The following is a 16,702-nucleotide window of genomic DNA, read 5'->3' as shown; positions in this document are numbered from 1 at the left end:
TCTAAAGATATAATTTTTATGCTATTTGACCGGTAAAAACGCTTTGTAAATTTGTGGGATCCGTAATTATTTATTATTTTTCATAATCTGACGATTGCAGAGTGACACTTTGCACAGAAGTCAGTTTATTACGTGGATAGAAGCAGGTCTCCCATTCTGCAACGTTACAGCACAATCTATGCTTGCTTTTGAACCTCCAACGAAAAAGGTTATTTCAGCAAATTCTGAAATGATGATATCACTAACCACATCTCTTTATCAATTGACCAACCTACTGAATTGTATAAATATACCGCAGCTTGCCTGTGTGATTAGGCAGGTCGTTAAGGAATTTGACAGCAGCCTTTGTTATAATTAAGCATTTAGAACAGTGTAAACAATTAAATTAGTTTATAATAATACATATTTGTAATAATGAAAAAATAATTTTGAAAATTTAAATGATTTACTTCCTGACATTTTGATCTGTAAGTGAAACGTCACCAAACCGACAAGCGCGCGAGGCTGCAGCACTTCCTAGAAGCAAAGGCACGAGAGCGCGCTTCGCGGTGACGCGCACGGAGGGGAAGTGGAGAGACGGAAGGACGGACGTTGAATAAACTTGCCAACTTCTAGCTAACTGGCTAGAAATACAGTTAGAGAATATGTTACAGAATAACTGCTTGCTTATTTCGATACAGATTTAGTTAGCTAACTAAACGCCCTGTCTACATTCAGTCACCTACCTCTCAACTCGACACACGACCAGGGGACTCCAGCAGTTTTCAAACAGACGTTGCACTTGCTCATCCGACCCGAAGTCATCAACCGTGACAAAGTCACATTTAGCTGTGTTTAAAGTACTCTGACAACTAGACAATTGTTCTAACGCTACACACAATCATCTCGCTGGCTCGCAGGGAGTCGAGCTTGTTCTCCTTGTGGCAAAAGTTGTCCGCGGTTGTCGTGGTGGGTGGTGGAGCCGACGAGGCCTGCAGTCGAGGAGGCTGCATGTGTGAGGACCGAAGCTGGCGAGGAGTGACTCACACAACGTTAGCTGAACACTCAGAAACATGTCGGCCCAGGCACAGATGCGAGCGATGCTGGACCAGCTCATGGGGACGGGGAGAGACGGTGAGCTCAACTGGCTGTGGGTGAGATCGGCGTCTGATCTGATCAAGACAGGAGTTTGTGTTGTTGCTAGCATTAGCCGGAAAGCTAACCAATCCTCCAGACAGTGAGGCACGCTTTGCAACCCAAGCTAGCCAACATGAGGATAGCCAGCCGACTAGCTACCTGTTGTTTTTTGAGTTTGACTTCACATGGCAAGTTAAAATGTTGCGAACATATACAACCAAAAAAACACATTGATAGCAGGTTAGCATGCTGCTTTGTCATGGTCAGTATGTGGTTTTCTCCGTGCTACCAGATTCTGTCATGTTACCAGACACTATCTGAGCAGCTAACTTCAGGTTTTACCAGTAATGTTACAGATGTGTTACTTACTCATTGGAAGTCTGCACGATTTGGTTCATGTTGATCTATTTAGGACTGGCTGGGTTAAATAACAAGCCTATTATGTCTGGCTCTTGTTCTGTTTTTTCTTTTTTAGGAGATACCATGAGACAGAGAATCAAATTCACAGATGAGCGGGTCTGCAAAAGTCACCTCTTGGATTCATGTCCTCATGACATCCTGTCTGGCACCGTGAGTATAATGTTTATACACACACGTACAGGACATTATCATGTACCAAAAAGACTTTAGTTATAAAGTAGAAGGATATATGCAGTCATGAGGTCTGGAAGTGATACAATGAATATAAGCATGAAGTGCTGAAGTCACGCTATTTTTTTTAAGGGAATTTACATTTATAACAATAATAATGATAATAACAATAAAACACATTTATATAGCACCTTTTTTTAAAAAACAAAGTTTACAAAATGCTTTGACAATCACTAAAAAGCAGGAAACAGACCACAGAATAAACACTCAATAGTCAAGCCAAACACAAGGAAGCCTTATCAAAGGTGAATTAAAATAAGACAGAAAATATAAAAACACATAAAGTCAATATGAGCCATTAAAAGTGAAGGGTATAAAAGTGATAAACAGGCAAAATCACAGAAAAAAGTCATGCAAAAAATTGAAATAAATTAAAGAGTAGAATCAATAAAGGACAATAAGAAGACGATTTCTGCTGAGGATGGGCCTGGGAGAGTGTATAAACCGACGTGATTTGGCTCTCAGAGCAGACTACAAGATTACCCTTATATTGTACGAGCAGTGTAGGACTGATCTTTTTGTACACCGTCGAGAAGCGTTCTTTTCATCTGACCTTCATGCAGGTATATCCCAGCTTTATAATCAGATCGAAGGCAAAAAGCCCAGGAATCAAAAGATGGCTGCAGTACAAGCCTGACGTAGCATCACAAGGAACGGTACTGACAACTTGTATTTCAGTGATGTATTTAAGCCAATCTCTGCCTGTAAACAACTGAATGTAGCTTTTAACTTCAATTACTTTATGTAAACTGGAAGGCAAATTGAAAGAGGAGATTATATGACTAGTTCCAACACAATACCTCTGATGTGAACGTAATGGGCCTTAAATCATAACTGAGAGTCAGCACTATAACATTGAAATCACTATTTATTTTCCATTAAACTACACAGGAGTATAAAACTAACACAAAATATGTACTTGTGTTTCATTACCGTCACTGCACTTCACAATGAGACAGAAAATCTGAGAAAGCAATGCAGTCATACCTGCAGCACTGTGACTGAAAGGATGTCTCATTTAGAGTCCCTAATATGATGTCATTTAAATGCTAAGACATGTAAGACATTATGACATGTTAACATTAGGAAATTATTGTCATGGGAATATCCAGATGAGTGAAATGATGAAGCACACAGACAATACTACAATACAATACTTTGCTGTCTTTCTGATTTCTGCAGAGGATGGACCTGGGAGAGTGTATGAAAGTCCATGACTTGGCTCTCAGAGCAGACTACGAGATTGCCTCTAAGGAGCAGGAGTACTTCTTCGAACTTGATGTGAGTCAAACGCATGCACTGTAACAGCTAATCATGTATAGCTTTTGAAGAAGTGTTTGTTGTTTACTGTGAACACTGAGTGATACAGAAATTTTGATATCATAAAGAACGTTTAAAGTCAATACTTGTCAAGTGTGGAATGCCCACATAAAAATGGGGTTAGAAAAAAAAAAATTCTGGCCGCCAACAGGGGGGAACACCGGGTCAGCAGTCCTGGGCCCTGGGTCATGAGAGGGACAAGCATGATGAGGGTCTTGGACGAGCATGATTAATGTCAGCCTTGCTGATTGCCAGCCAACATGATCTTGAGTCACTGTGAATGTTGATCTCTTTTATAACGATAAAGGTTTTTGTCAAACTATAAGATGCCGTGCCTCCTAGGGATGTCCCGATCAGGTTTTTTTTACCCCGATCCCGATCCGAGTCCTTTAATATTTTGTATCTGCCGATACCGAGTCCCGATCCGACAGAGATGGTAGGGCATACCAGGGATTCAAAAACTCCAGGTAACGAAGAAAACCCTGATCCTCTACTATGGAGATGAGCTGGTTTTCCAGAGCGATTAATTTGATGACCCTCTCTGTAATATTTGTGGACATGTCGCTGAGGATATTTCTCATAACTGAAAGTATCCGCGACTGTTTGCTGCTTTGGTCTCCTTGCCTGTACTCTCAAGTGAACACGTTGTATTCTTTGAATTTTTGTTTTGTATATGCTGTATCAAATGAGTAGTAAAATGCAGCTCCGCGAAACGGCCATATAGCAGATGTTACATGTCCCCGTTGGACTGCTTTCGCTTTCTAATTGACGTTATTTCCACACTGCAGACTCTTTATTCACAGGTTTGCCAGAGTAACGCCACGCGCGTCTGCGTTCTGCCACAAATTGTGCTCTGACGTTAAAAAAAAAAAAAAAACTGGCTTGGGTCCACGTTCAAAATTGCCGATTCCGATCAGCGGAAAAATGCCCAGATCAGCTCCGATCCCGATCCTACAGATCGGATCGGGACATCCCTAGTGCCTCCATTACATATCTTTGTCACAAATGTTTAAGAGCCACATTTTAGGGATCTTGCAAAACAATGTGTGTATAGTAAACCATCCCATCCCAATGTTTTACCGGCATCAGCCTCAAAGATCGAGCATTGGTGGGGCTCTATTATAAACCACTGTGCAGTGTTTCAACACTCAGATTTTTAACTCAAGCTTTACTTCATGGATCATATTTCATCTTCTCACCCATACTTAAAACAACACCAACGCAGCGCCTTGTTTTTTTTTCCTCACACTTTTATTTTCAGTCTCAGTAGCTGATGATTCCAATAGTGCATATCCTCCTCTGTCTATTTTGGAGATCACCAACAGTGTTTCCGATACATTGACGAGACTGTGGCGGCCTGTGTAAAAATATTTCCGCCTTTCCAATGCATACCAATGTTTCAGTCAGTCTCTTTTGTTTGCATTACTTTTAATGACTTCAGTACTGCTAATTCAGGGCTGTATTAGTGAAAAAAAAAATATGAAGCTGTTTTTCGAACCTGGAGTAGTGCGCTTCACGCCCTCAGAGGCTCCTCCACTCGCGCACACACACACACACACGGTGGCAGATGGTGGGTCTGTGTGCCGCTCCGAAGCAGCCATGAATTAGTTCCAAAATGACAAAAATGTCGCCTATGACTGACTGTTACGGTGAGTTGAAGAGCATCAGAAACATCTAGTTATTTTATATTCACAAAAAATCCGATTTCATGTAAAACCGTTGGCATAAATAAATCCAGTGTTGGAGAAAGTGAAAGTCTTTAGTTTCGTGACAAACTAAAGATATCACGTTGGATGACGGTAAATTAATTGACTGTGTAAAAGTGACCTGACATGGTTGCCATCTCCTCTGTGTTTCACCGGATGATGGGATAGTTAAAGAAGATGGGCTAAAAATTTAAACTGATGACCCTGACTTGACTAGACCACGAGTCTAACTTAGAGACACGCTCTGGCTTTCTGCTTGTGTTACTCTCATTTCCAGAATCTTTTTTAATTTAAGATTAATTTAGTACAGTAACATTGTAAACTTTCTTTTCCCACTAGAGATGTTGGTGTTCATTTTATGCCCACAAATTGCATTTATCTCATGTATTTTTTCGCAGGCTGCTGAGCACCTTCAGTCTTTCATTGCTGACTGCGATCGCAGGACCGAGCTGGCAAAGAAGAGACTAGCCGAGACGCAGGATGAGATCAGCGCTGAAGTAGCTGCAAAGGTGATAAACTCACTGTTGCCACTGCTAGTGGGATCGTTATCAGATCTTTATGAATGCTTTGTAATGGGATAATTAATCTCCTGCGAAAATTAAAATTCTCACCATCTTCTTATCAAGACTCTTTGCAAAGAAATGTTTTTAAAAGCTTAGAGCTCATTTGTTTGTCTCTTTTTCTCCTTCAATGAAAAGGCTGAACGTGTTCACGAGCTGAATGAAGAGATTGGGAAGATGCTTGCTCGTGCCGAGCAGCTCGGGGGCGAGGGGAACGTAGACGAGGCCCAGCAATTGCTGGAAATGGTGGAGAAGACTCGGGGCTTGAAAAAAGAAGCAGAGGTCAGAACTTAAATAATTTCTTTGTTGTGACTAGTTTATTTTAAGATATTTTTATCTACAATATTATTTATGCGCCATGAAGATGTAGGTTTACTGGTTACAGAGGTTGATTTCTCAAAATTCAGTGACAGAAATCAGGAAGAGGAAACTGAATTGATTCTCCTTCTGTAACGTCTATCTAGAGTCAGCAATGGTTTTGATAGGTCTCGTAGTTCCCAGAATAGCTGATATTCTGTAATGCAGGCTTGTTGAAAAACAAATTTAAATCTTTTAATGAGTTTATTTGCTCCAGCTTCATAGTCTCATAACCTTTGTTCTTGCAGGATGTGTACAGGAACTCAATGCCAGCCTCAAGCTTTCAACAACAAAAACTACGGGTGTGTGAGGTGTGCTCTGCCTACTTGGGTCTTCATGACAATGATCGTCGTCTGGCTGACCACTTTGGGGGCAAACTGCACCTCGGCTTCATTGAAATCCGGGAGAAGCTTGACAAGCTACGGGTACGGGCTGCGCTGTAACAGGCATTCACAGAACTACTTAAACTTGCATGACATTTTTTGACGGTACATTATTTGCATTGTACTCAACTTTGGACGTTCTTGCTATTTTTGTTTCATACAGAAAGCAGTTGTAGAGAAACAAGAAAGAATGCGAATGAGAAGACGAGAGGAACGCGAAAGAGAAGATGAAAGAGAGCGCGAGTGGGAGCTGGAGCGGGAGCGAGAACGAGAGCGGGAAAGGGAACGCGAGAGAGAGCGAGAGTGGGAGAGAGAACGAGACAGGGAGCGGGAGCGTAGGAGGTAAGAAACAGTCTGACTTGGACTGTTAGTGTGTTCAAATAAAAAGTTTGGTGTCATCTGGAAACTGATTCGTCTTTCTGTCTCAGGTCAAGATCTAGAAGTGGTGAGCGATACAGGTATGTCCGCTTTGACCAGAACCACCTCATACATTAAGTCTCTGTCAGTCATGTGAGTTATTTATAATTTCACAAAACCACAGACTCGGGGTCCATACTCGTAAATAAAGATTTTTGATAATATTTGTGTAAATTACACACAAAACTATGTAGCGAGTGTCTATTGTTAGGCCACTTGTGTGTCCCGATGTCGCTATCTATATAATAGTCAGATATTGTATGAAGTATTTTTTAGCATTAGTCAAATCCAAACACAGGACTTTAATGGTACACAAAGCCGGCTGTGATACAGCATTGTTGAAATATATTGTTGATATATTGGAAAAATTGTGACATATTTAGTAAATATTGCCCGAGTGAACACTCTAAAAATGATGATAACGTGAGCAGGTGTAAAGGCAGTTAGGTTGTGTGGTGACAAACAGTTCAGAGGTTGACGTGGATCTGATGTACCACCATTTCTAACGTCATTAGTATTTGATGACTGGTAAAGGCCATCATCTACTAATTCAATTGGTCACGAGTAGGGCTGCACCATAGGATTATGAGACATTTTATCTCGTGATTATTTTGACATGATTCGTTATTAGTGTCATTGATAATTTTGCATCAAAATTTTCATTTCCACAAAAAAAAATCATGATGATGTGACATTTGTTTGGGTCTGTACCAAACAAACATGTTTTCTTACATCTTGAGCACAATATCTGTAGGCCAGGGCATCTTTGCTGCATTACAGTGCTTGATATTAATGCCGTTTGTCCCACATTTTACCTTCAATTTAGCAAAAAAACCTGCAGCTTCTTGTGATTTGGATAATGCACTTGGCCATATCACAATAATTGTCTATCTATGTCCAGCCCCAGTCACAAGACAAGATGCCTCAGGATGATTCAGCTTTAAAGTATCTGATCTCTAGCTTAAAGCACTGCAGCCTACCTGTTTTTGTTTATTTTTATTTAAACTTTAAAAACTTGTATTTTCCCTGTGAAACTGTTTGTAGGGATGGAGGCAGTTCATCCTCCCATCGTTCGAGACGCCATCGCTCCTCTCATTCTAGAGAAGAAGGTGGGGACCGGGATCGTGAGAGAGAGAGGAAACATCGTCACAAGGAAAGACATCGCTCACGCTCCCACTCTCACAGGCACAAAAGGAAGAGGTGTGGCTTTTAAAAGCATCAAACTTAATAAAGCATCATTGGGATATGACAAATAAGTATCTTAACTACATACAGTGAAATGATCAAATAATCACATAAAAGTGTGACAGATGAATCAATAATGAAAATACTTGTAGTTCAGCTGCAAAAAATGTCATTACTCCTAAGATTAGAGGAGATTACTAATATAATTTGATTTAAGAGCCATCTTTCTACATGTGGACATTAACCCTTAGCTTTTCATCTCTTTAGCGAAACCAGATTTAAGGACATCAGGTCCTCAATCTAGTGCTGGGAATTTACTTCCCTTGATGTTTTTAATCTATTGCTGTTGCTTTTCTCAGGTCCTCCAGAGAAAGAACATCTCATACCCGTGAAAGAGAAGGCTCGCCGTCCCAGGAGAAATGTGGAGAGGGGTGGCGTGATGACAAGGCGGAGTTCAGAGACTGGGAGGACAGGGAGAGGTCCCCCTGTGCGGACACAGCCAAGGGCAGGGAACGAGAGAGATCCCTGTCATGCGAGCGGGACCGACGCTCCAGCTCTGAGGAGCGAGAGTCCGGGGAGATATGAACAGGAGGAAGTCTCTGGATATATTGTTTAGCAAGAGGAGCATGGAGAGATGAGTGTGTGTTGGTGCGAGTGTGTGTGTCGGCTTTGTATGTGTGTTCATGTTAAAAGTGGGACATGTACATTAGCAGGGGTGGACAGTGGAAACTTAACTTTGGGGATTGGGGATAAGCCTGAGTGGTGGCGGTCAAGGAACACGCAAACCATCTTTTATAAGATAATAGTGAGGCTAGTGGAAGCAGTATAGTCATTTTTTATGCCATCTTGTCAATCTTATGTACAGTCATTGATTCTGAGTTTTTTTGGCAGTGATGAGGGATGAGTGAGTGAAGAGACAGCAGCCTTATTTGAGTCTGTTTTTCATTTCGCTCATGATTTGCTGTTATTTTTTTATCATTAGTTGGACCCTAAATGTTAATACTGTTTTTCCGGTTCTATTACTAATCGAGCAGTAGATTCATTTACACGGGTTGGACTCGTTAATGTGGCATAACCGTTGCAGTAATGTTGGAAATGAGCTGTGAATGACTGAAGGCACTTCTGATGTTTGTGTTTTATTCGCTGCCTTCAAGCCATAACAATCTCATTTGGAAAATCCAATAGGCTACACTTCCTTGAGCCTTCTCTTAATCCAGGATGCAGTGATGAGCTCGTAAATAAACTCCACTTGTCCCCCTGCAAGAAGTCCTCCACATATTTCCACCTAAGTTCCTGACATGTTGAATGCATATAGATGATGTGCATCTTTGCATACTGACACTCAAAGGCCCAGGGACTTGTGTCCTGTTTGCTGTGATACAACCTGGATGTACTGGGGAAATCTACTTTGCTGTGCCACCATTAAGAGAATAAAATGTTCTGCTTCGATTCAAATGGATTGTGTTTATACATATTTCTCTTTAACCTCACTTGTTTATGCATACACTGAATTACATTAATGTCAAAGCAGGCAGCACATTACATTTGAGTCACAGCAAAAATATTGAGAGTTGCTGCTATTGCCCGAGTAACAGTTTTTCCCTCCAAACATTGACGCGAGTGATTGGAGGAGACAAGATGTTATGTATCACAATAAAAACAAGGATAACTTGATCGGATTTCCATTATCGGGATAATTGTTAATCAGGATAATCATTAATATCCTCACAAGTGACTTGAAAAAGCTGTCTAGATCAACACCCATAGCCCTTTATTTCAGGATTTATTTTGAAATGGTAGGCCACATTTTTCAACTAATTACAAAATTGTAACCCTGTCAACATGGCCAAAGGCTCTGTTGCCTTTCGCAGCCGCCACAAAAAAGTTAAGTGAATTATGTGTGACTTCTTTGTGATGGAATAAAAAGATACATTCAAGTATGTTTACATCACTTTACATCAACATAGTCCACAAAACATTTCTGGGATTCACAGGAAAACAGTGTTGCAGCATTCTCAAAAACAACTAAAGTAGATGGGGACTTGTTTTAAACAACAGGGAAAACAAAGAAAATGGCTCGATGCAGTCTGAGCTTGAAATCCCAAATTAAAATGGAGTTATGTTATTTATACCTCCTGCAAGCGGTGGTGCTCTCTAATGCTTTAAGCTTAGCAGCTACAGTGAATTTGACTTTGAAAAGTGTCTAAATAACGTCTTTTCAAATCAGTTTGGCTTACAGAGGCTTTGACTACGCAGGACAAAATTTATGGAGAAATTTTTGTTAATTTTTCTATTGATTTTCTTACATTTCAAAATCCCAATCTACTTGAATCATTTACAACACTGCTGCAACACTGTTTCACTATGAAGCTCCAGAAATGTTTTGTCGACAACAAAACTTCACCCAACTTTCCATCAACATGATTATATTATATCTGAATAATTATCGGAATAATCTCGTTAATTGCAATTATTTTAATCAGGATAATCTTGATTTTAAATTGTCCCATGCCTAATTAACAAAACCCATAAGCTAAATAAACATTTCATACACATGGTTTTTTCCCTTTGATCCTCGCGCTTAGACTGATACTAAAATAGTTTTCTTAATTCATTTTTTTCAATGATTTTTAAAATTGGTTAAGCTTGATGAAAAATTTTCCCGATAAAGGTGAGGTGTTCATCTACCTGCCCTGCCGAAGTGTCAGAATTCAGAATTATTTCCTGCTGCTGTGACTCGTTTGCAGCTGATACTTACCTTCAAAACTGCTACACTCCAATCATAAATTACTGATAACAGCGTTTTGCTCAAAATGTACAATCTGTACTTGCAAAAAGATGACGAGGAGTCAATCACAGAGCACCGATCAGCCTGTAGGTGGCAGGAAGTAACTTCAGATGAGAGGAGAACGTCATGCCGTCAACTGCAGGAAAGACGTCATGACGTCAGACGCATGTTCGGAAAAGAAGCGCGAGTAAACATGAGTTGACCCTACGGTGGATTAATGATTTAATTCATGTTACTGGGGAGGTTTTAAGTGATTAAATTGGGATGGCGTTGTTGAAGCCATTTAGCAAGCTGCCGTGTTTGAATACAGCGAACATCTTGGTGAGTGTGCGTTTCATTGACAGCTACAGACACGACATGATATTACCATAGTTAACGTTAGCTAGCCTAATTAAAGATAAAGCAACGGTTACTGTGTCGGTGTCTATGTAAAAGCTGGGTCACATCGTCACTGTTTCAGCTGCCTTCAGGAGGAGCTAGCAGTCAAGTTAAAGTATTTTAGGTTGAGCCAAAGTTTAGATAGCTCAGTCGTCAGTGTAGTGTCTTATTTCCTTGTTCTTGTAACGTTAGTCAGTAATAAAGACTTATTTTGCCCAACCAAAGCACAGTTAACTTTTTCTTGTGCTGACACAATGATGAAGGGAAGGTTAAAATACTTTATGTCACACAAAGCTCGGCTCAAAGTTTCAAAACAAAAGCATTACGATATCATTCACGTGTTCACTAGTCAGTGGGTCCCAACCCGGGGTTAGTTTCCCCCCCCCCCCCCCTTCCATCATAAGTCTGGATGGGAAGTGTAACCTCTTTAAGACTATAAAAATCTCTAAAAACATTATTTAACATACAAACACACAAATTTATGGTTGTACATTCACATGTTCAGCGTATCAGGAGTGGACTGCAGACTCCAAAGTTTATTGACAATTAATGGTATCAAAGCTGTGTTTAATCAAAACACCACAGTGTAGAGTCAAAGGTATTATATTCAGATTTTCACAAGGTAGATAGAATTACACTAATTTTGAATAAAAAGCCAAGAATGCGTTTTTAAGAGTGGCTATTTTTAGAGGGTTGACTTATTGATCAATGGGTACCACAGGTACAACATTTATTTGTTACGTGATCCCAGTGACATCTGATAACTTTTCTGATCATGCTAATACATTGTAATTAAAGAACTTAGTCTTTCCTTACTTCATTGTAAACTCTGCAGGAGAGTACCAGCACCCTAAGTGCTTGAGTGAATTTGAGCTAATTTAATTTCCATATTCCAATGTTTTGCACTGACTTCGAGTCTTTTTTCTGCAGCTGGTGGAGAGCGAGGAACAGTTTCAGCAGAGTTTAGCCGACACTCTGGTGGAGGAGACTGCTTTCACTGTGAATGTGTGAGTACTGCTCCATCACATTAAAGTGCTGAAATCAGCTTTACAGGAGACAGTCATTAGGCAACTGGAAACCTCATCTTCTATTCTGTTACTGGAACTAGACCTGAATTGGATTATTATTTTATTAAATATTATCTTTAACCTATACAACAGCACCAAATTCCCAATGTTTGATTTTAATCAAACACCTTGTGATCAGTGAACATGTTGTCTGTTTACTTCCGTTTGTTTCTTTGGAACTGCTGTATAATCACCATGAGTATATGCATATTTTAGGAAATTAAAGGTTTGGCTCAAGATTAGTGAAGCTGCGTTCACTTTATATCAGAGTTATTGTAATCACCAGTTCACACTGAGTTATTATTACAGCAGGGAAACCTTTTGAGAAAGATTCAATATCAGACTTGAAACTTAGTAAAAGCGTAAAGCTTAATAATACACGTATAGTGTTCTATTGTCAATGCACAGTATTTTTAAACCTCATCCAGTTGTCGGGAGACGTCTGATGACATGAACACGTTGAAAACATGGGAATATTTCATCTATCCCATATGAAGGCCAAACAAAATTACCACCTGAGATTATGATCATATCATTGATCATGTTCACATTAACAATAACCATGGTAATTGTTTCAATCAGGAGACTAGCCAAGAGTCTGCCTCTGCCCATGGAGAATGAGGAAAGTCGTCCAAGGATAGACCTGGTGGTGTTCATCATCAACCTCACCTCAGAGCTCAGGTATCTTTTAAATCCTCAATGCATTTTATATAATAAATACTACACATTATATTGTATTGTAGTTTTGGTTTGTCTGAATGAGACTTAATTCAGTGTATGTATTGTTCTGACATAAGCATGTTGATGAAGGTTCTCAGTCATGGTAATTCTTAATGCTGTATCGTAGGCAACTTAACTTGTTTCAGTTTCTTTCATCCAAGAGGTTTCTTCATTTCTAACTAACTGGAGGGGAGTTGCAGGCTTTTAAACTCTGTGTGGGAGTGTCCTTACAGAGTAGTTCAGGACGTGTGTGAGCTCTGAGTTTCAGAGTTGTTAGGGCCACTTGTGGGTCGCTGACATGAAAGCCAGTTGGGTCAACGACCCACAAGTTGCCCTTACGACTCTACACCAAATTACACCAGTGAACTGAAACAGTAAACTTCACAGGGACCTATATGTCAGTGTTAGGCCAATGACAGCCAATAATATCATCCAACCGATACTGGTCAACTTTTTTAAGAAGGATATGAAATTTGAATGACACTTGTCAGGCCGTGAAACTGACCTTTACAAATCAGGACTCGATAATCTAACAATGGCACTGCCCTCGAGTGTGGAAGAACTACTGATTTGTTAAGCGTGGTTCGTGTGTGTTTTATTAATCACTGCTTTCTCCAGTTATTCATAATAATGTTATTCACTGTTCAATATGTGACTTGTGTTATTTGTTTTGTCATAGTTTCCAGTCAGCAGAAGTGTCCCTGAAAAATTTGGACCCTGGATATTTCCTCGGAAAAGTCTGCTTTATGGTCACTAATGGTATGTCAATGGGTTAAATTCTGTAAGAGTTTGTTTTCTGTCCTCAGCTTTGTGAATCACATAAAGGAGGTCAAAACAGGAGTCAGGGGGATTAAATGGAGCAGGAATTGTCAAAGATTGACCATTTTCACTCTTTATATACCTTGTCCAATCCTTTATTGTTGTGAAATGACTCACTTATAGCTCAGCCCTTTCTGTGTGTCTCTTTCTGACTGGCTGCCCTCTTGTGCATCTGTCTCTTTTAGCTCGTAACGCTTCAGTTCCCACAGAGCGCCTGGACGCTGTCAGGAAGCTGGCCGCATCGCTCCACTGCCCCATGCTGTTTGCAGAGGATCAGGTTCGTATACATTTTTGTCACAAACTTTGCAGACAGTTTAAACCAGAGACATAATTTCAGAGCAATCTCATGAGAACCACAAATGTAACGTGGTGGCAAGCCATCGATTTTTGCTATTGATGGCCAAAGTCAGACAGGGAAACTTGAATAACAAACGAAGAAATTCCAACATGAGCCCTCGGGATGTCTTAAGAGGGCTTATATATTTCTCCTGTGCCTACAAAGACCGTAATGTTAGATATCTGGGCTGCAGCTTATGATCTTTGTCATTATCTGTAGGTCATTTCCTCAGTCAATCTTTTTGTCTGGTAAAAAAAAAAAATTTGGTGACGGCAGCCAAAGTCCAAAGATTAATTTTACTACTGGTTTAAGGAAGAAAAGCATCAAGTTGTCACATTTTAAAGCACAGAGATGCTGAAAGCAGTACATTTTAAGCTTTTCTCTGCTCAAGGTGACTAAAGTGAAAGTGTGCCTGTAGAAATGATCAAAACTGTAGTGATTTTCTGTTGATCGTTTTAATCATTGCATCTTTATCAGGTTTAATACATTTTGTATCCGACAGGCCTGTCAGCAGACATTAAATGCTAAACTAAACAATATTTTACATGAATGTAATTGATTTTATCTTTAGGTATTATTGTAACATACTCCTTGGAAGTACTAAAGAACTGCCATATAAGATAGTGATTAATAATTCTCAGTCACATTGTTCCTTCCTGTTTTCCATCTTACGTTTGTGGCCAGTATGAAGATGAAAGTTGCCTCTCAAATAGTTGCATTTAGAAAAGTCTTAAATGTAACCCTGCAGAAACCCAAAGAAAGCTTATTGTGTAGATTAAGTACCTGAGTGCTTCATTAAATGTTTCTGTAAAAGCAGTCTTGTGTAACGTTCCTCCCCTCCAGACCCCGGACGGTGTGACCAATGCTACGGAGAGGCTGCTGACCATCCTGAAGGTGGCAGCCGGCTTTGTTCCCATGGCTACTGCTCTCTACCTGTCCAACCTGACTCGCAGAACGGCACCGCCAGACATCGAGCAGCCGAGCTTTGATTAACTGTCTTCTCTGAGGGGAATGCCTCTCTGATGTTTTCATGTATATATTTATATGTAGTGCGTATGCATGTAACACGTCAGCATGTTATTTTCACGAATTATTTTTACATGACATGTTTGTGCTCTGACTTTTAGCTGCTGCAGTAATGGTGTGTTTTCCTTCCAGATCACGAGAACGAGTTTCTTAACCGTTTGTTGAGTTCAAATTTGGAATCATTTGTCTTGTGCCCCTTCCTGATATAGAAAGAAAGCGACAGCAGCGATGGTTAATGTTATTGATAAAACCTGTGCTTTTTCTACTGTTACAAATCACACTCAGACTCAGCTGAGCTCTCTCAGACCTCTGACACTGATGACTTTAGATGAAGCACAAGATTTGGGAGAACATTGACCTTTGAGCTGTAACTGTCAGTCATCTGATTTACTGGTTCGTCGTGGTCCTTTTGTTCTGCATAATTCAGCAGTTACAGACACTCATGGTGCACCCACACAGGTGATTTTAGTTTTTTCAGCTGCTCGTCTCAGGACTATGTGGGTGTGTACAGTCTGTGCTCGATCGACAGCTTGGTGACATTTATATAATTTTCAGCATTGCTCTGTCCACCTTCAACCTGAGCAGAGGTGTAATCATCCAAACCGAAAACACTTGTGTGGGTGTGCAGGGCCGTGTAATTACACTGTGCTGTGATATCAACACATATCAGGCTCCTGCTGTCCAACATAAACATGATGCTGCATAGCTCCATTCAAAGCTGCAGGTTTACATAATGTCTGTAGTTATAATACTGTATGCTTTCTATGTATTGCTTTTTTATGATGCTTTAACAGGAAAACTTTAGTGTCAAACAAGGAAATAAAAAATATCCGTGATCAATAAAAGCAGGCTGGACTGTTATTATTCTGCACTTTCAACTTCTACATTACATACATAAAATTTTAACACACCTCTAATTGGAATGTAAATTCATACATTTATATGAAGACGTCTGCTGTCAGGTTGTAATATTGTGTTCTTTCTTCTCCCTCTCCCCTGTTCCCCAAGCAGGAAGTAGCATGCCATTTGTTTAGGGTGGGGCCCATTGTTCTGCATCCAGCCCATCATTTTAATGCTTCCCATTCATATTTCTAGGTTGTACTGCAGTCCAATTTGCTCTCACTACCTGTGTCTGTTCCTCTGTGCATGGCTGATCCGTCAGGGCTTTTGGGACAAGGAGAGACTTAGATGAGATTGAGGACTGCAGTCATTGGGGGGCCTTATTTTGTGTGTGCGTCCATTACTTCTGCTGAATGTTTCTCTGTGCAAATAAGGCTGCCACTTCCAGAGGAAGCACGTGCATCTGAAGCAATTAATTTTACCCTCGAATGCCAACCGTGGTGTTGGTGTGATGCGTTCCAAATTGAGCCTTCTCACCAAAAGATGTTAATTTAGGGATTTGGCAGATATAGTAAGTCTGTTTGCCAACGTATATGGAGCGTATAACTGAGATGCATCGTTTTTGTTCTGCTAATTCTGAGTTTGTGCCTTCGTGTGGGATTGTAAGACTACGTTGTGATATGGCACATTGACCCAATTGCTTTTTATTGACACCACTAGAATGTTGCAGTAAGTGTTCTTTCAGTTATGTCATCGTGTGGCTGCCTTGAATAGATGGATGGACAGATGACGTGTTTACGGAAATGTTAATCTACTCTAAAATAACCCTCTAGTTTCCTTCTGTTCAGTGCATCTTTTCCACAGAACAGTTTAAAACATTTGTCCCCCTTGTTGACAGAAGAAAGATGTAAGATATTCATATTTGTGTAGTTTGTATCTATGTATGTAGGATGCTTTATTGCTGTGCAACTTGGCAATTTAAAGACTTACTACCTCGGACAGAATACTAACCCTGTTTTCACACAAGAGGCT

General features: G+C 40.1%; 2 protein-coding genes across 2 annotated transcripts; both read left to right on the top strand.

Annotated features, from left to right (window-relative positions):
• Positions 1-515: 515 nt before the first annotated feature.
• LOC115585975 (putative RNA-binding protein Luc7-like 1) lies at positions 516-9,150 on the top strand. Its single transcript, XM_030424681.1, has 10 exons — positions 516-1,113; positions 1,592-1,686; positions 2,950-3,048; positions 5,192-5,302; positions 5,492-5,635; positions 5,959-6,135; positions 6,257-6,435; positions 6,522-6,551; positions 7,555-7,710; positions 8,055-9,150. The coding sequence occupies exons 1-10, from the start codon at positions 1,053-1,055 to the stop codon at positions 8,278-8,280; spliced, it is 1,278 nt and encodes a 425-aa protein (XP_030280541.1). The 5' UTR covers positions 516-1,052; the 3' UTR covers positions 8,281-9,150.
• A 1,442-nt stretch (positions 9,151-10,592) lies between these two features.
• Positions 10,593-15,675, top strand: pane1 (proliferation associated nuclear element). Its single transcript, XM_030431416.1, has 6 exons — positions 10,593-10,804; positions 11,792-11,868; positions 12,511-12,609; positions 13,328-13,407; positions 13,653-13,744; positions 14,648-15,675. Exons 1-6 carry the CDS (start codon positions 10,748-10,750, stop codon positions 14,795-14,797), a joined length of 555 nt encoding a protein of 184 aa, XP_030287276.1. The 5' UTR covers positions 10,593-10,747; the 3' UTR covers positions 14,798-15,675.
• Positions 15,676-16,702: the final 1,027 nt, after the last annotated feature.

Source organism: Sparus aurata, chromosome 1, assembly GCF_900880675.1.
Source record: "Sparus aurata chromosome 1, fSpaAur1.1, whole genome shotgun sequence".
Classification (NCBI taxonomy): Eukaryota; Metazoa; Chordata; class Actinopteri; order Spariformes; family Sparidae; genus Sparus; species Sparus aurata.
The sequence above is the reverse complement of the archived record's forward strand: the minus strand, read 5'-3'. Positions and strand labels throughout refer to the sequence as shown.